This window comes from Scomber scombrus, chromosome 2 (genome assembly GCF_963691925.1).
Source record: "Scomber scombrus chromosome 2, fScoSco1.1, whole genome shotgun sequence".
NCBI classification, from domain to species: Eukaryota; Metazoa; Chordata; class Actinopteri; order Scombriformes; family Scombridae; genus Scomber; species Scomber scombrus.
Genome location: NC_084971.1, coordinates 8,842,964 through 8,863,083, shown reverse-complemented (window position 1 = coordinate 8,863,083; position 20,120 = coordinate 8,842,964). Strand labels below are relative to the sequence as shown.

The following is a 20,120-nucleotide window of genomic DNA, read 5'->3' as shown; positions in this document are numbered from 1 at the left end:
CAGCATTACCAGTTCAAGTTACGTTGCTTAAGAGGGCGGAGGGAAGAGGAGCGAAGCAGGGGCGGCCGTTCAGTTTACGTGACGCATACGACAATTGTTTATTATCAACCTTATTTAATCGCATTTGACGTCTAATATATATGTAGTTATACGCTAAGGAAGTCTCCCTGCTTTTTGCAAGCGTAAATTGCGTTTTTTTCTGTTAGCCTCGAGTGCACAACGTAAACAAAGTGGTGTCAAACGTTGCAACTAGCTAACGTAAACGAAATAACAACGCTGCAGCGGAGAGGAGTTTGTTATCGCCAACATGAGAGGGAGTTCCTCATATGGGGACAGAGTCAGAGACCGAGGACGGGACAGGTAACTTTAGAAGTTCATTCTTCAGTCATGGAAACGACATACATTTATGTAGTACATAATAAGTGTTGCACAATGTGAAGACATCAAGAACAGTTTGACCGAAAGGCTTTCTTTCAGCCATAGCTCCATACTTGCAACAAGGCCCAAAAGTACTCACTGTCTTCAGTCAGCTTTTACTGGCACAGTATAAACTGAACCCACTTATAAATTATATATTTATTGTGTGAGCATTTAGGCTAAAATTGACTTCAGGGTGGCGCCAGATAAATGTCATGTTGTCAACAAAGGCTGTAGACTGTTTGGAGCACAGACTGTTAGGCCATAAAACTTTCATTAGTCTTTTGAATATGTGGGTTTGTTTTCTAGTCAGAAAAATGACACCTACTCAGCAAATGTTATGGTCACAGTCACCGCAGACCACCGCAGTTATATCAGATATTCAAGCTGAAGTCAGTTGTCAGCCATCTGGATCCACACCCACTTGATATCCCCACTTGGGAATCAACACTCTTTATTGGTTTCACATTCTTTTTTTTACAGTCTGTCTCTGAACACTATAGCATGCCAATTTGCATTAATGTTTATATCAAACCTCAATACAAGTACACCCTGGTAATAATTAAACTGTGCATAACTTACATCAGCAGACCGACAGCGGTAGAGGTCTAATATAAGGTGTCTGCAGCCCCCTTGTGGACTTAGTGAAATACATCATTTTCACGCTTGACTTCATAAGAATAATAAAAGGGAAGTCTGGGCATTCGGATTCAGCTGTAGGAATATATATGTTGATAGCCAGTTATTGTCATGACATAAGCAAGCATATAAAAATATAAAGTATTTCATTTTGGTAAAACTGTTCCCTCCTTTGCTGACTCTTAAGCGCTCTTTGTCTCTTGACCCTTGTCCCTCAGGCCTCGGTTTGGGGCCATGAGTGGTCGCAGTGGCCCCCCGCCCATGAAGTTTGGGAATCCAGGGGAACGTCTCCGCAAGAAGAGATGGAACCTGGACGAGCTGCCAAAATTTGAGAAGAACTTCTATGCTGAACATCTTGATGTCCAACACATGAGTCAGGTAAATCATTATACAGTTGTGACCAAAATTATTAGCCCCCCAGGAATTATGGAACATATACCTAAAATTGTTCCCAATGTTTGCAGCATTGATACAACTCGATATTATCAAACATTCACCAGTGCTTTTCAGTAGCTTTTGGTACATTTTGGAATATAAAATAACATTTTAGGCTTGCTTTATATCAAATATAGAGAAAAATGGGGATGTCAAAAATATTAGCCCCCATGATGGGGTGGTCAATAATATTTCCCCCCATGTGAATTCTTGCTTTCAAAAACACACCTAATTAACCAATCAGCTTTCAAACCACACCTGTGCAGTCAATTGGCTTCTTCACAACACCTGGACATTCAATCAGCATAAAAGGACTCCAAGGAACAGGGCACTTGAACACATTATTGAGAGGGACTACTTTTACTCACCATGCCAAAGACAAAGGAAATCAGTCTTGAGCTCAGAAAGAAGATAGTGGAGGCTCATGATAAGGGGGAAGGCTATACTGCCATTTCCAAGCGTTTCACATTGTCTAGAACCGCCGTACGTTGCATCATTGCCAAGTACAAGGAGACAAATTCTGTAAGAAACAAACCTGGGCGTGGTCGTAAGCTCAACATTTCAAGAACTCTAGAGAGGAAAATTGTCAGAGATGTCAGCAAGAATTTCCAGACATCTGCCAAGATGATTGTTGCTGACCTGACCTCTTCTGGAGTTGATGTTTCAAGGAGCACAGTTGTGAGGGCTCTCCATCGTGGTGGGCTTCAGGGCCATCGTCCAAGAAGAACCCCTTTACTCAAAGAGCGGCACATCAAAGCCAAAGAGGTTTGCACGTGAACATTTGAAAGGTAAAGATGAGTTTTGGAAGTCTGTGCTTTGGTCTGATGAGACTAAACTGGAATTGTTTGGGCACATGGATGTTGCTTATGTTTGGCGAAGAAAGGGAGAGGCCTTGAACCCTAAGAACACAGTTCCCACAGTTAAACATGGTGGTGGGAGCATCATGCTGTGGGGCTGTTTTGCAGCCTCAGGCACAGGTAGCCTTGTTCGGGTGCATGGCATCATGAAAAAAGAAAATGATGTTGACATTTTGAGGGATAATATGCAGAAATCTGCTCGTAGTCTATCCTTAGGTCGTCGCTGGGTCTTCCAACAAGACAATGACCCGAAGCACACATCGAAATTGGTCCAACAGTTCCTGAAGGATACCAAAACCAAGGTCCTGGAGTGGCCCGCACAGAGCCCAGACCTCAATCCTATTGAGAATCTGTGGCGGGTGCTCAAAGTGACTGTCCATGCTCGGAAACCACGCAATTTGGACCAGCTGGAACAATTTGCAATGGAAGAATGGGCCAAAATCCCTCAGGAGACCTGTGCCAACCTAGTAAAGAACTACTCAAAGAGGTTGTTGTCAGTTGTGGCTCAGAAAGGGTACACTATTGACTATTAATGGCCAGGGGGCTAATAATTTTGGATTTCTCATTTTTGCCCTTTTTTGTTTCAACTCATTGTATCAATAAAATATCCTAATCAAACTTGTCAACTTTTGTCTTTGTAGCGTATTTGTTTCCACAATAATAAACACGTGCTGTTAATGGCCATTTCCATGGAGAAATCAAGAATTGTGACTAATTTCACAAGGGGGGCTAATAATTTTGGTCACAACTGTATGTGTTTTTGTAATGGGTTTGAATTCCCCTCACGTTTTAAATTTTGAGTAATAGTACAGTCATGCCTGATGTAAATCCTCCTCATAATCATATTTCTTTACTAGGTCAAAGTCATTTCAGAAGAAGATATTACAAAAATATTAATTATTTGCACTACGCGATGTCCAATTACGTATGTTTTTAACTTTTTCTTCCCTTCTGCCTCCATGACCAGTATGAAATGGAAGAGTTTTGCAGAAAGAAAGAGATCACCATCAGAGGCACTGGCTGTCCAAAGTCGATCACTGCTTTTCACCAGGCGCAGTTTCCACGTTAGTAAACCAAATGATAATGTCTGCACAATTGATCTCTGCATTAGCGTACAGTACAATACATTATTAATTCACTCACTGCTGCATCTAGGGACTTCAAAATATCAGCATTTATGTTGAAGCTACTTACATGGTTTATTTAAACAAAAAATGTAACTAATGTACAAAACGTGTTGCACACTGACAAAGGTTCTGTTTACAAGAAGATATTTAAAAAGGGCTTTTCTTCTGATTTAATGGTCAAGATATATTGATTGATGATTGTCTCCCCACTAGAATATGTGATGGATGTGCTGATGCATCAGAACTTCAAGGAACCCACAGCCATCCAGGCTCAAGGTTTCCCTGTGGCCCTGAGTGGCAGGGACATGGTGGGGATTGCACAGACTGGCTCTGGAAAGACACTGGCTGTAAGGATGGCTGGCTGTTATCCTGCATGAAATCACACTTGAATGCAAAAGTTCATAGTAATATAAATTACACAAAACATTTCACAATATAGAAAGTACAGAAAGCTAAACATAAAATCTGAATAGTAATTAATAAACCACAAAGGAAATACAATATTAAGTCAAGACAAAATTAAGTTTCAACAGCTGAGCAGAGCATTTAGAGAATTTAGGTGAGAAAGTCAATGTTTTGTTTTTTATTCAAATAATATTAATTGGGTTGCTTATGGTTCCTGAATGTAAACTATTTGACTGTCTTTGTGTCTTGTGTCCTCTGCAGTATCTTCTTCCTGCTATTGTGCACATCAATCATCAGCCTTATCTAGAGAGAGGAGATGGTCCAATTGTAAGTACATATGCCAAACGTGTCACTCTGTTAGATGAAGTGTTTTATCTAAAAATGAAAGTGAAAGTATACATGACGCTTGTTTTTTTACTCAGTCTGTAAAATCCTTTCTCTTCTTTCCACAGTGTCTGGTGCTGGCTCCAACCAGAGAGCTGGCCCAGCAGGTTCAGCAGGTGGCATATGAATATGGCAAGTCTTCCCGAATCAAAAGCACCTGTGTCTATGGTGGAGCACCCAAAGGGCCGCAGATTCGAGACCTTGAGAGGGGTGGGTATGGTTGTAGACAGCAATGTGCAATGGTTTATTCAAAGCAGTTTGAAATTCAGCATTTCAATGAAACAATATATTGTCATAAAGTCATTGTAAGATTCAAAATGTCTGGACAAACCAGCAAATAACCAGAGCACTACTGAAATTATCTGCCTGACCACCTAACAGTATGTGTATTTAATCTGATTTGAGATGGTCTTATGATGATTTTGTAAATCTTTAGGTGTTGAGATCTGCATTGCCACACCTGGTCGCCTCATTGACTTCTTGGAGGCAGGGAAGACTAACCTGCGTCGCTGCACCTACCTAGTGCTGGATGAGGCTGATCGCATGCTGGACATGGGCTTTGAGCCGCAGATTCGCAAGATAGTTGAACAGATCAGGGTAGGAGAAAGGTTTGGTTACCATGATTTAATTTCATATAGTAACCATAAGTTATCAATGTAGAAGTGTTTTTGAGTTTCATGTTTTCTTGCCCTTGTGTTTCGGTCTCTCAGCCTGACAGACAGACCCTGATGTGGAGCGCAACCTGGCCAAAGGAGGTTCGGCAGCTTGCGGAAGACTTCCTGAGGGACTATGTCCAGATAAATATTGGTGCCCTGGAGCTCAGTGCCAACCACAACATCCTGCAGATTGTTGATGTCTGCATGGAGAACGAAAAGGACCACAAGTAAGGAAATCCAGTGTGACAATATATTTCCGACAGCAGCAACATGACGTTTTGTTGTAATCTTCTCAGTAGCCTCTCTAAATATTGTCACAATACAAACTCATCTTTTGACACAGCTGAAACTGAGCTCAGTAGTGCTACTATGCTCCAAGTGTCCTGACAGTCTTTCTGCCTCTCCCTCTCTACAGACTTCTGCAGCTGATGGAGGAGATTATGGCGGAAAAGGAGAACAAAACCATCATCTTTGTGGAGACCAAGAAACGTTGTGATGATCTGACGAGGAAGATGAGGAGGGATGGGTGAGAGAGCAATACATGGAGAGATATTTACAGTGTCTTTGCATAGTTCATTGATGACAATGAACTATGCAAATATTTCATAGAGAGGAGGCATTGAGACCCCTCACTTATCTTGTCACATCACTGTGATTTTCCTTGCTAGGTGGCCAGCCATGTGTATCCATGGAGACAAGAGCCAGCCAGAGAGAGACTGGGTACTCACAGGTAAGATAAATATATCTGTTTGTTATTGTTCATCATTCTTGTCTACATGTGTTATCTTCTGTCATAGCTGGAGTGCCAGTGTACAATATGACAAGTTCAGTTTCATTGTTGTTTTATCCCACAGAATTCCGAAGTGGCAAAGCTCCCATCCTGATTGCCACTGACGTTGCCTCTCGTGGTCTGGGTATGTCTCCTCACACTTACAGATGATGCTACATAATCTCTCTAAATATTGTCTCATCTCTCCTTTCTGAATTTTGTGAATAATATTTTGTCTGTAAATAATTAAGTTATAGTAACACAAGTAGTTGGACCTCCTATTTTTTGTACTAGTTGTTATAATCAGTAGGTAAGTATACTTCAGATGAGACCAGCTATAACTGGCAGAGTTGCTGCCAATCAGTCCAGCTCATGAAATTGGAAAAAAGGCTTATGAATTTATTTCACAACATTTAAGACAGAGTTGTCTTCCTTTAACTATTTTCAGATCGATGTTAAGACATGTGTTTTCCTTTTTATATATAATATTACACTATGAATTATCCATAATAACAGTGGTAAATATATGTAGTAATTCTGTTACCTGAGTGTGAAAACACAACAAAGGCCTAATCAGTTTCAATGTAGTAATGAACAAAGCAATCAAATGAGCACATTGTGTACATATAAGGACATCCCCACTATTATAACCTGACAGTTTAATGAGATGTAACGTCCAGTATGGAGGCTGCTGGCCTTCTGCTCCACTGGGTTTATAGTCTGTTTCTTGTTACTGCAGTTAAAAAGCTTCCTTCAACCGGGGCTCTTTGGCACGCTGCCTGAAAGAAAGGGTGTGTGGGGCAGATGCTCCTGTGCACCTTTTCAGTACAGATGTTGCTCATATTACTCATTATTTCTCCACATATATAATAATGGTGTAGTTCTATTGATGTGATATGGGATAATGACAGCTGAGTGGTTATCCCTGTGTTCACAGACACAGCAGGAAGGATGTAGGATATGACCTCTGATTTGTTGGCAGGATAAACTGAGAAGGGGGGATAAGTGAAGTGTCTTTGACTTGCTAAATTTCCCATGACTGTATCCTTGTTCTTTTTTCCCCCTCTTCTCCTCTCAGGGTTCGGCAGCACACGGCAGCTGTAACAGTCTAAGCTGCTGTCTCTGCCCCCCTCAGTCACGTTAAAGTAGAAGCTCGGCTAGTTTTAGAGGGATTAAAGCCCCTCTTATTCCTCTTGGGTAAATAAGATCCCCCCTGCCCAGTATTGTCAGAGTTTGTAAATCCAACGAGCCTTCCTTGGGAGCAGCCTGAGGTGCCTGTATGTCTGCCCATCGGTCCGTCCCCAAAAAAAAAAAAAAAAAAAGCAGACAGACAGGGGGAGAGTGTTAGACGGGCTCGTCTGGATCCGGTCCTGGCCAGGGTCTGAGGAGGGTCCTGCAATGCGGCGAGAGCAACAGAACCAGCCGTTGCGTGTGTCTCAAGGTTAAACGGTTCTGCTCCCGTCTGGCGTTGCTGGGGTGCGCAGCAGGTGGATGAATCCTGCCTCCCTCCCCCTCAGCCCCTCCCTATGAACCAGGACTGATCAGGGGGGACTGTCTACCTTTGTAAAAACAACATGAAAGGGGTAAGTACCTCACAGCCCCTTTCTTTAACTCCTCCATGAGCTCACCATACAGGCAGGTACTTCCATCGTGCTCATATTTTAGTGAAAGAAAAAAAAAATCTCATCGTAAATCCAGGTTCTGGTTGATGAAATGGCTTCTCTCTGTCAAGATGGAGAGGAGAAGGGAGACTTATTGATCAGACTCAGCAGTGCTGTCAGAGCCCCACGTCTTCTGTAATAAGAAACAGACTCCTTGTTAAAACATTTTGGCCAGAAATCACAATGGTGTGAAGATTACGATGTAATCTCTGTGTCATGCTCAGTGTACATCAAGTGAGCATGAAACCTGAAATCTCGCTCAGGTACAGTTTTATATCAGTTTACAGATGTATATGAGTTATCACAGTGTTTAAACCAAATGAATCTTTATTTTTTGCAGTATTTGCAGGTAAGTAAAACTATTTGAGTAAATTCTTGATTTCTAACTTAAAATATTACAAACTAAATATTTAATCTAATTACAAATATGCATTTATTTAATTAGAAACCATCATCTCTTGAACAATCAATCCTTAAATGAAGCTTCATCCTGTCTTGAAATTATGTTTCCACACTGTTAAACCAATTTGCTCTCAATTCAAAAGATGTGGAAGACATCAAGTTCGTCATCAACTATGACTATCCCAGCTCCTCTGAGGATTACGTCCATCGTATTGGACGTACAGCCCGCAGTACCAACAAGGGCACTGCATACACCTTCTTTACCCCAGGGAACTTGCGGCAGGCCCGGGACCTTGTCCGAGTGTTGGAGGAGGCCCGGCAGGCCATCAATCCTAAACTGCTTCAGCTTGTGGATTCGGGCCGTGGTGGAGGAGGCGGTAAGATAGTCAAACATGCTGCAGAACAAGTCTGAGACAAGTCTGTAGATCTGAAGTGGAGAGGTTGTAGTCAACAGTTAAAAAATGATACAGATTTTCTATTTATTGTTTCTTACAGGTGGCAGAATGCGTTACCGGGGCAGCAACTCCAACAACCCTAACCTAATGTTCCAGGAAGAGTGTGATCGCCGCATGCGCTCTGGTGGAGGCGGCAGCAAAGACAGCCGCAGCGGCTTCAACCGCGGCAGCCACAACAACCGTGACGGAGACCGCTCCTCTTCCTCCTACAGGGACAGAAGCCGTGATCACAGGAGCAGCTACAACTCCGGCTCAGATCACTACCAGAGCTACAGCAGCGGCGGGGGCTTCAACTCCCGCAGCGGAGTACAGTCCGGTGGGGGTGGAGGTCAGGATCAGTCTAACCAGCCGCAGGCCCAGTTTGGCCAGCCTCCTCCACCTCCACCATCAGGGGGGCCACTGCATCTGATGGCTCAGCAGTTTGTTCCACCACAGCCCCCTTTAATGGGCTTCATAGGGCAACCGCCATACTCCTTTGCCTCTCCTCCCCCTCCTCCTCCTCCTGGCCCACCACCTCCCCGGAAGTAGAAAAGTTAAGTTGTACTACTTTATTTTTGCTCTCTAGCTCAACAGGCTGGAGTATGAAAAGGGAATTATCTGAGGAGGTAAGGGCTCATATTGTCTATTTGTTTTATGTTTTGAATACAGCATACATGTCTGGAACTTTACATATCCTCTAGAAATGGAAAATGTAACCTTTGTGTTCACAGTTGCTCTCATATCGTGCAGAAGCAAGTTTTTTGTGTTTTCATTTCAGTCAAACACTACAGCGGTGGATTTCACAGTGGTTTATTGCCACATATCAGCTGTTTGGGTAGAATGAAAACTAGCTTACACACAATAACATATCAATAGTTTGTGGTTAAGAGTGCTGGTCTAGGGGGGAAAAGTAAATGATTTCTATCAGGGACCATATTATTATTATTATGATCTATTATTACTTATTGTTTTGGTTTGGGCTTTGTGTTATCTTAAACACTAAAGCAGTGCGGTCATTGTAATGGACTGTCATGCTAGGTTTTGATATAAGGGAAATATCATGCATGTTTTTACATTTCCGTGTCTTGTAGCAAGTAAAAACATTTGTTTCTATTTTCTTGTTACTGATTTAATGAAGAGGTCAGTTGATACAAACTCGTTTTAAAGGCTCTGCACACCCACACTGGTGTTTTCACTCATTCAGGCTATTTTGGCCTCTGCTCAGGTTGAAGTTGAACCGGATGATATAGCTAGAAAAAGTTAATATTTCAATCACAGTGTGCACATGCCTGCATGTCCCATTTGGCAAAAGAAGTGAAAACAGCTGTGTGGATGTACTGAGCACGTGTTGAGCCTTCAGTGCAGATCTCTGACCTAATTTGATGTTTGTCTTCTTACAGTGCTCTATTTCTTAATAAAGAACAACTTGAAGTAAAGCTGTATTCTTTATTGATTCACTTGATGAATTCCTCATACAAATACCTTCATTTGCATTAAAGACACATTCGGGATACATTCTCATTTTATACCCAGCGGTATTTACTTGCAATTTGCTACTTTTGGAAAATATACATAAGGCATGAAGCTTTCATTTACATTTGGAGAACAAATAAAGAGACTATTTCTCTCTCAAATTACATTTTTTTGTTTCTCTATTGTGTATTCATTTTATAAATGTGGATCCAGTCTAGTTAATTAAACCAGGTACAATCTGGTACAGATTTTTAATCTGGACAAGGGTGATGGCATTGATCATGTTTGAGCGGCTTCTTGCGCTTATGACTGCATAAAGTGGGGGAATTTGTTCCTCTGCCTACTCTCTTAAAGTGGGAATCTAACATGTTTTACCTAGAATTGCACTTCAACAAAAACTGAACCCAGACATGAAATAGAAAGGCTACAATACACAGGCTGCCTGCCTCATTTTGGATCCTAAATCACAGATGTCTAGCTCAGTTAATTCTTTAAACCAGGACCACTGTCAACAACAGCAAGCCAGACCAGACCTACTCAAACAGTCACAGTTAAAGAATGTGCTGCTGTGAATATACTTGTGAGAAGATGAAGCTACTGTAATCTCAATCTAAATCTGACAATGTTGTCAAACCTGTTACCTTCTCTGTTCACTCATTTACAATCTGCTTGAGCCATGACAGACTAGTTAGAAAGTGTTTAGTTTTTTTTCTCATTATTGCTTCTCCCTGCTAATCCTGACAAGCTATAGGTTTAAACTTATTCATAAATAAATAAAAGCTCAAGTGTCTGTAGAATAACAGCTGATTTATGGTATGGACTAAACAGTCGATCAGAATGATTAATGGCTGTCTGATGACTGTTTATTGATGTGGGTTTGTGTACCATTTATTTAACACTTGCTTTCAAGTAAGTGTATAACTGAATCAATGACTCAGTAGGCCATTCTTAAATTGATCCCTCATGCTATTTTTAATCTAATATCACTGCTTCTCCAGCTTTATCTATACTGCAGTTACACAATGGCACAGGTCACATGGAACCAGTCTGCCTCCAATTCCTTTATTTCAGTCTGTATAATTTAAGAAGTGATCACAGACCCATGCTCCAGATTAACTCAATGAACATGGATTTCATGATTATTCCATCATTTGATGCATCATTTGTTTCACAAAGTCTTTTCTGAAAAGGACATGAACATATTAAAGCAGAGAAAAAAAGATTAAGTCATTTGTTTACATACAGTATATGTACAAAGAAAAAGCAAAGTAAGAGTTTCATCTCAGGCACGTGTGGTAGAATCAAATCGAATGTCAGCGATGTTAACTCAGGACTTGTCGTCCCATCTTTGGGTCGATCGACAGCAGAAAGGCAGCAGATGAGAAAAGACAAATGTGCTGTGAAAGGGAATGTTTCATGTGCAAAAACTTAAAAAATAAGTGCATGATAGGTCAAAGTTGTGTAAAAAATAAATCTCCAAATCATAATCCTGAGTGAAACGTAATGTAGAAGTGTTCAAAGAAAAGTGCAACAATAAAAAGAGGGGGGGGAAATGGCAGCGTTTGTAAAGGGGCAATCCTTCTTCACTGAACACATTATGACAGGTCACAACAGGAAAAACACAGCTGTCAATAAATAACATTGATGAATGCTGAAGTCCATTTAGCTGCTTCAGTTTCAGGGTCCTGGAGTAGTACATGCTGCCTCACTATCACACTGTTATGACTTTATTAATAGAACAGAACGTTCAATAATGTTTTGTGTGACACCTGTGATTTTCCCCCTTATGACAAATCAAAACATCTGCTGCGAAAAAGCCCTACTGTCACAGACAAAGACACAAATCAAATCATTATGCGTGTCAGCTCCTTACATACATCAAGTCTGATTCTCATGGTCCAAGTATTTCAGCATTTCAGATCAACTCCTCTCACTCTGAACCGTCTCCACTGGATGACAGCGAACATCACTACCTATTATTTTAAATGTGGGAGGTTACACTTACATTTAGTTTCATCATTTCCCTATGCAACTCTGTTTGACTTTCTGAGGTATATTAATGGGTTAGCTAGTCAGTTGAGCTTGACACCATTTGACCGTTATATTCACTGTTACACCTCTTCCTCGAACAGTAGCTCTGAAACAGGTTGTCATGTGATCAGAAACAACTTTCAATACAGATTAATCAAGTAAAATACTGACTATTCTATATCATAAATTAAACACATTAGGTTTTTGGCTGTTGTATATTACTCTGTGTGCATATGACACTTTGCTTTGCTTTGTAAAAATGTCAGACAGCATCTTCTACGTGTAGTTTACATGACGTAAGACATCTAAGAGGATTGTTAAACGGTATGTAAATCAGCCAAATGCACACATTCAGTTTTTTTTAAAAGGCTCAACTTGTTTTTCCCAAAAGTCGCTGCACTGAATCAGTGTTTTTTGCCAGTGTGCTTTATATCACCATGTTAGACTGATTGTTTGAAGAAGGGAATGTAGCTACGAAACACAGGAACATGGAGATGATTGGATAAAGGACAGGAAGGCACAAGGTAGAAGCTGTTTCCCGCTGCTAGCCTCACGTCAGTTTGTGTTATCAAACCAGAGTTTGAAACCACTGAAGTGTACAGAGGACGTTTTGCCTCAGCCGGCGATAAGGGACAACTTCAACCTTAATCTAAAAAGGAAGCAGCAGATCAGATGACAGGAAGGTGTTTCCTTCACACTAATGGTTCCCCCAGGTGTTTGGAGGTGGGAAGTGGTCCACATCACCAGATTCATCAAGAGATTTGTCCCCAAGGTTGAATGTGATCTTGTACCGCAAACGCACTTTTTCCTGAAACATTAGAGAAAAAAAATCCAGTGTGAGTGATTCTCAGCTGCTGCTTCATTTATAAGGTCATTAAAGGTTTATAGATGTATACAACATGCACTGATGACATAGAGCAGTTCATTTAATAAATAATGACAAGTCTATTTAATTTAGATGCAGTTTCAGTGTCTTCAATGAAAAACAGAATAACAAACTTACAAGTCATTAAAAACTGTAACATTACAAACGGGGGGGGGGGGGGGGGGGGGGGGGGGTGTGTGTGTGATGTGATGTGACAGAGTACCTTATATGGATTAGCCAACAGCAGAATCTGTGTGATGGTGGATGGAGGCAGGATGGGGTTGAAGGCTGGGAGCTCAGTACTAGACGGAGGCTGTAGTTTCACTTTCATCACCTAGGCAACATAGATAACCACCCACATTAAATTCACCTTAACAAGCAATATTCACAATTGATCAGTTTTCACCTAATTAAATGTTCGGACTCTCACACGAAGCTCTAATACTGAGTTAAACAGAGTAAGTAGAGGCTCATTTAGAAAAGTCAAACGTTTGTGAACTGGACTGGAAACCATTCAGGTACATGATGGTAACTTTGACCAATAGGGGTTTCTGTCATCATGAACCTACCTTGGGTACAGCTGCCTGAAAGCGGATGTTGGTGACAGGAATGGGGGCTGAGGACAGCATGGAGATGATCACCACCAGCACGTCAGGTCGTGACGGTGGACAGTCACGAGCAAACGTGAATAAAACTCGGAGGCTGTGTTTGTCAAATACAGTCACTGGTAACAAGCTGCCTGAAATATACATGCGGACAAAAACAAAACAACTGAATATGATGAAGACAAAGTGACTTTTTAAACTTTAAAAATTGTGTTTTCTTATTATTATCATTATTATAATTAACACATCTGCAGTCACTAGTCATACTTGGTTTGATTAATTCCAGAGGCACTGTAACGTCAGCTAGGGAGATGTTGTTGTGGGGGTCAGCAGCTGTGAGACTGGGATTGGAGAGGAGAATGTCAGGCTGTTCAGAGTGATAAGCCAGGCTGAATGTCGGCCCGGGAGCGGCACCGGAGGAGGTTGTAGTTGCAGTAGAAACAGGTCTAGAGTTGGTGCTGGACTTGGTCTGGAGATCTCGTAAGGGGACTCTTGACTGAGGTTGGAGTTTATCCCTGCATGTGAGAGTAATGATTAGTTAGAGTAAGCGATTGGGAGCATTAAAGAACAAAAAAAAAATACTTATCTTCATTAGAATTACATGATAGTTATGTCATAAACTTAAAATCCCCTGAGGCTGATCTCACCATTTGACCTGCTGGCTCTCTGGAGGTAGAGACTGCTGTAACAAAGTCTTCCCCAGCAAGTCTAGCTCATCCATGGCTTTGGGAGCAGCTGTGGGGCCCCCTACTGGTGGGGCCTGTGGAGTTTGGGCCACAGCCGGTAGCAGCACTGTAGCTGGGACTGATGGAGTGTAGAATTCTGTGCCATCAGAGGACTGGAAGAACAAAGAATGGCTTAAAGTTTGCATGTCACGACTGTGTGATTGAAAATAATATCACTGTCAATATTAAAGCCACTGTGTGCCTGATAGTGTTTCAAAGTCAGAAACTACAAAATTCTACACAACGTGACTTTCATGTGAACATGTACACTATTATCTTACAAATCTCACCTGAAACATGTTCTGAGGATCACAGTTTTCAGTTACATTCAGTCCTAAAAGAGCAGAAACAAAAAAGGTTAAAAATCAAAAACTGTTCATTCATGACAGGTTTGACTAAAATCTAAAAGGGCTGTGAATGATTCCAGCTTTGTTGTGGTCTATCTAGGTGTGGCCTGCCTCTGAAGATATTGGGCTTTAGCCAGACAGCCAACAGGAGGGCTACAACCAAGCAATGGAGAAAAAAAAGGCAAAATTGTGCTGTGCGTACAGATCTGTGCTTTCAATGCTGACTAAAACTTTTCTGGGCTTCTTAAAAAACATTAGGTCAGTAATCCACTTCTGTGTCTACAAACCAGATGAGCTTTTTTATGTTTACCCAGTGACATGAGTTCGTCATCCAGGAGGCTGATGCCGATGCTCTGAGTCAGGATCTGTAGGCTGGAGGGCTCTGGGTTGGACGGTGCTGTGCTGGCTGATGGATTAAGCCCTGCCAGGTCAACAAGTGCTGAACTGCTGCTGCCTGATGTGAACAGAGAAAAGCCAGCTGTGATCTGAGTCTATAGAAATGTTTGGAGAATTTGTTAAAATAATAAAGCTCTCTAAACACTGATGACTTTGAAAACTATTACCTGGTTGTGAGGATTTGGTTATGCCATCACTTGTCACTTCCTCCCCCTTCACCAGCTGCCTGTACAGGTTGATGACCTGTGTCAAACTGTCATTGGCCTGTAAGATATCCGCTGTAAGCAGGAAACAGACTTATTAGCAACACCAAAGTGGTTTTCCAGTCTTCTGCATTAAAATCAGGCTGACATCATTTGGGGAAAAGAGTGACTTAATGACCTTACCTAAGGCTTCATCATTATCCTCTGTATCGCTGGCTAATCGGAAAAGCGTGGGCCTCATCTTTTCACAGCGCTGGTAAAGATCCTGTAAATAGACACGTGTTTAAAACACCTCTCGTGAGTGTTTTTAGCAGGAGTTTAAACGTGTGGCTGAAGCTGCTTTTAATGTGCTGAGCTGTAATAACCTTAATCAGCTCCTGGTTGCTCTGGGAGCAGCTCTCTTTGCTGTAGCCCTCTAGCAGCTGGCTCAGCAGGCTCACGCTCTCTTTCACCTCCTGGATGGCGTTAACCCGCTTTGATACTTTCTCCACTCGCTTTTGGTCCTAGGAAAAAGAACAAAAGGATCTCACAGCACCCGGGACCAATAAAAATCTTTATGATTTTCAAAACAGCAGCATTTCTGCAGTATTTCATAATTGTATTTGTTCATCAATGTAATTATGAGCAAAGTTAGATGGCAATATAATGATAATAAAGGCAGTTTCAAAGTGAAAGACAATAAATGTCTCAGTGAAAGTAAGTTGGGGTTTTCTTTTCACAATTATAAGCAAACACTAATACAGATGTATGTGTGACAATGTACTGTACACCACATGTGGTAAACAGAGCCAATGACTCACCTCCTGGACCATTTCCTTGATGAGTTTGTTTGCTGCCCTCAGATCTTCAGGTTGAGTGCTGTTCAACAGGCGAGACAGCATCTACAAAAACAGGATAGGACATAAGAGGGAAGTGGTAAGAGAGGAGGAAGAGAACTTTGAAAACTGTTTAATGATTTTCCCAGATGTTTCACTTCAGTTATTTTAAATATTTTTATGAATCTGGCATGACGGTGATAAAATATACAAGTATGTCCTTTTGGACCTGTAGTCAAGATGGTTGGTGCTTCTTCATCACTAATACTACATACCTTGGATTTCTCCTCATCCTCAAAGATGGCACTTGCAGTTCTGGGTGGAGGCAGCGGGAGGGGCTTGTCATCAGGAAGCACAGGATCCTGCTTGACAATGCCTGGAAGGGTACAGGGACACCTCTTAACCTTATATAAATACACAGTCTGTCAACAGCACAGCTGCTGTTTTATATACAGTGCCAATCCATTGTACATTGTATATACAGTAGCAGTATTACTTACAGAATCCAGGTCACCACTGACTGGTAAAGAACAGCAACATTTTAAGCATGCAGTACTATCCAATAACATATATGATAGCGGTGATACTGGATCTACAACACTGTGCTTGAGATTTCTCAAAGATTAAAAGACAGGTTCAAAATTTAAGTCCATCTTAAAATAGAAGTCAGGTGCCCAAATAAACACACTGTGGATTTTGGTCCCCATCATTTACACTGAGATCACATCTGAAGAGGATCTTTAAATAGCCAGTATGAACAGGAGGAATGATTACAGGGAGAAAAACCTCTCTCAGTGTTTATGTGGACACCTGACTGTTTTAAGACAGACTTTTAATGCAAACTGCAGTCAGAACATCCAATATTTTAAAGATTTCGTATACCTTTAAATCTCACTAGAAAGAACTATTTAATATGACAAAAACGGGCACTGCTCATACAATACAACCCTGCATGAGTACAGACTCTATTGAAGTAACTTAACAATGCACTACATTTGACTAAGCATGACTAAGGACTCAGTCTCATGCTTTTGGCTCATCATCATCAGAAAAAGGAGAACTGACATGAACTAGTACTAAACAAGACTAAAACAAAGAACCATTTAAAAGCGGACTACCTGGAACTAAAAATCACATCCATATACCACTCTATAGTGAATGTATGGAATAACACACAATGCATGTGTAACTAAGGTTACTTCTTAACCTTCAAGCTAAAGAACTTGTGAAAGTCCTTTGTCTTGTAGGTTATTCATTTCCTCATATTTCTGGAGCACTCACCTTGTTTTTTCAGCATCTGATAGGCTTCTGCTATTTTGGTCTCTTCTGGCATTCTCACTGTCCAGCTGAACATCATTTCTAAAACCTTCTTCTTTACTGGCTCTGGAGCCCGAGTACCCAAGTACTGAAAAGGAGAGGAGAGGGGATTGAGCAAGGTTAAAGAAATGGCATATAAAGGAGATTAACATATTTTAAAGAGAAAGTATTTTAATTGCCATACATGACATAAAAAGGTAATTATACTGATGTGCTGACTATAATTTAGGTGGCCAGTCTTATGTTCAGAAGTGTGGCTGAGTGAAAAATTATAACTTAAAAAGCTTAAATACAACATGTGTGGTTTTTTAATGCTTGTTAGAAATATGTTATGTGTAGCAGATTGCAGGATATTCCCACAAACTGGATATCATTAGCTGCAACAGTTTGAGCTAAGAAGGCAGATTCATACACTGACAGATGGTCCTTTGTACTGGTGCTTTTGTTCAACTATCCTCTTAAACTGACTGACATACAGTAGCAGCCAAACTGGTATAACAGCATAAAAAACAGGTATTTACCTTGGGTGAGACCACCTTTATGAGCTCATTAAGAAAGCGAAACTTTCCCACTTCACCGTGAAAGCGCTTTCCGCAGATCTTCATGCACGTCTCAAGAACCTGTGAATTGTTCAAAGATTGTTGGCTTTACCTTTTTACAGACAAGCATTCACAAAAAAGCCTAAACTATCAAAATAATGACACTTGGCATGTACACATTTACACTTGTCAGTAACATAACACACAAGTTTTCTTACCATAAGTGCCTGCATAGCCTCCCACTCCTGAGGAGACTGGATTTTGTGGGCCAGAAGTCTGGTTGCAAGCTGGGGACTGATAAATAAAAACAAACTGTGAACTTGAATTTACTGACAGAGATTAAAAAGAGCCATGTATAACGCATGACACAAATTTGAAATACCACAAAAACATTACTTATAAACATACACAAAACAATTTAGCTTTAGATGTATTCTACCAAGCAAATCTTGTACAGCTGTAAAAGCTGTGAAGCTGGATGAGAGCAATTTCTCCACATCAAATGCAAGCGTTGATCAGTTACACATTTCCTTTATATTAACAAAGATAATAGCTACTCTTAAATATTTCTTCATCATCAAATTCTTCAGCATTTCTCACCCTTCTGGTTCATCATTGAGCTGATCACAAAAACCCTTGATACAGTCCCAGTCAGTCTCCGTATTCAGGGGGTTGGTGGCCTTGTCTGTGTGAAAGGCAAAAGTATTGCTGACCTTACATTCAACCACAACAAAAAACACAATTCTCCGATCATTCTTTAATCTGTTTACACTGTGGATGTTTATGATAAATTGGCAGAAAGTGACTCAATGATAAATCTCTGTGAGTCTCTATCTGCAGCTGTTGCCTGTACTTATTTACAATATGTAAACTATGAGTTGTCTGGTTTCGAGCACAGGAAGACACTTTCAAGAAGACAATTTGACATTGTCGTGCGGTTGTAGAAAAAGAATGACTTCACTGTTTCTGTTTTAGGCTGAGCTTTCATTCAACTAGCTTGACTTGGTTCTTCAGGTCAGCAGTCAGCAGCTAAACTAGCTTGTCGGTGTGGTTAGCACTCAGCTGGACATTCCTGTTTTTTCCTATTAAAATATAATGTTCATCATTAACCTAAAGCTGTCAGCGGCAACATGATGAGAGCACCAAATGTAAGCACATTACAACAAACCAAACAGATTATCTGAATGAATTTTGTTCCTCGTCGCTCACTGCACTTTTTGATTTGATGACACTCGCAAAAAAAACTATTCTCCAGAGAAAGCGCTGTAACCGGCAGCGGAAAGTTCAAACTGACATTTTATCACATATATTCCTTTATAGTGTATCGCCTGTCGCTTGACGTTCAAAAGTGAATGGGATATTATAATGTATGATGACTTACTGATGCGAGACTGCAGGCTAGCCTCATCTGGAGGCGCCGCCATCTTTCGGGAATTCTAAACAAGTGGCTAACTATCGCGTGATTCTTGTAACATATCACGGGAGTGGATGACAACCGTTGGAGCCATCTGTTGGGCATGGAGAGAAACAACATGTCAGTCTGTGGGGGGCGACAGTAGGCAGGCTGCCAGACAGTGCTTCAATCAATGCAAAGAGGACGGCTTGACACCGGCGTTGAGCTGCTTTGATCAATTTTGATCGTCCGTGATGATTTGTTTACAGTGTGCTTTAATTGTGTCACGATTCGAATAGTAGCAGACTGTCTGTTTGATCCAGTAGCCGCCGTTGCAGGTGTTCCGTTTTAATGTGTGACCGTGTTAACTAGTGCCTCTTAGCAGAATGTAGTGAAGGCAGTTTATAATGTTGGAAATAAACCGTAATTTAACTTACACAATGGCAGTATGTAATCAGTATGCCTATTTGGGGATTTTATACAGTTATCCTCAGCCGGAAACTAGTTCATATTCTACTAATTCATCTGTATAATAAGCGTCAAATTCCACATAAAACGCTAGCTGCCCTGCTAATCTGTATTTTTCTCCAGCATAAAAATAACTTTAAAAATGTCAGTGCTTCTTGTTGCAAACAAAAAGGACTAGATGAATGTATATTGCATTGAACATTACATTTAAGAGAATTTGGGGCTTTTAGGTGGACACCTTTCTGTTCCTGTCGTCACGACAACCACGAAGACATTGGTCTGATGGTCCTCGGTTAACACGGTCACCGGTCAAACCGAAACACCGGCACTGCATCAACACACGAGCCGTGTGGCGGCGGTCCGCCTCGAACCAGGAGTACATTACCAGCTCTGCATCGACCGAAACTGCACCACCTCTCTCTCCACGGACAAAGACAACCTTCACTCGCCAAAGAAGACGCAAGCTGCAAAGGGAAGCTAGAAGCAGGCTACCTTAATGTTAGCTACTTAGCTGAGTTGGCTACGGCAGGAACTTTGTTGGCAAGATCCCGTTTTAGACATTTTTAGACATCGGCTGTGTTTTTAATCTGCTGGCTTTTGGTCAAAGTTACAGGGAATACCTGCGTACAGTAAATAAAAACAGATAATGCACGTTTTAGTTGCACAAGTGAGCTAATATCTCGCTAGCATGCAAACCATACAAGTTTTGAACGTGACTCACTGGCTGTAAATGAATGTGACGTAACTTATCCAGACA

General features: G+C 41.1%; 2 protein-coding genes across 2 annotated transcripts; one reads left to right on the top strand and one right to left on the bottom strand.

Moving 5' to 3' along the window:
* Nucleotides 1–51: 51 nt before the first annotated feature.
* Nucleotides 52–9,616, top strand: LOC134001995 (probable ATP-dependent RNA helicase DDX17). The gene is made up of 13 exons (XM_062441226.1): nucleotides 52–360; nucleotides 1,275–1,434; nucleotides 3,316–3,412; nucleotides 3,689–3,822; nucleotides 4,142–4,207; nucleotides 4,333–4,474; nucleotides 4,701–4,861; nucleotides 4,975–5,147; nucleotides 5,336–5,446; nucleotides 5,589–5,650; nucleotides 5,775–5,834; nucleotides 7,896–8,129; nucleotides 8,248–9,616. The coding sequence occupies exons 1-13, from the start codon at nucleotides 308–310 to the stop codon at nucleotides 8,733–8,735; spliced, it is 1,941 nt and encodes a 646-aa protein (XP_062297210.1). The 5' UTR covers nucleotides 52–307; the 3' UTR covers nucleotides 8,736–9,616.
* Nucleotides 9,617–9,650: 34 nt separating this feature from the next.
* LOC134001986 (ADP-ribosylation factor-binding protein GGA1-like) lies at nucleotides 9,651–19,721 on the bottom strand. The gene is made up of 18 exons (XM_062441214.1): nucleotides 19,602–19,721; nucleotides 18,884–19,010; nucleotides 18,103–18,187; nucleotides 17,721–17,796; nucleotides 17,485–17,583; nucleotides 16,928–17,051; nucleotides 15,922–16,022; nucleotides 15,632–15,712; nucleotides 15,197–15,334; nucleotides 15,015–15,096; nucleotides 14,796–14,906; nucleotides 14,543–14,686; nucleotides 14,176–14,219; nucleotides 13,808–13,998; nucleotides 13,428–13,675; nucleotides 13,125–13,294; nucleotides 12,779–12,889; nucleotides 9,651–12,498 (listed from the first exon to the last, which is right to left on the bottom strand). The coding sequence occupies exons 2-18, from the start codon at nucleotides 18,924–18,926 to the stop codon at nucleotides 12,388–12,390; spliced, it is 1,959 nt and encodes a 652-aa protein (XP_062297198.1). The 5' UTR covers nucleotides 18,927–19,010; nucleotides 19,602–19,721; the 3' UTR covers nucleotides 9,651–12,387.
* Between the last annotated feature and the right edge of the window lie 399 nt (nucleotides 19,722–20,120).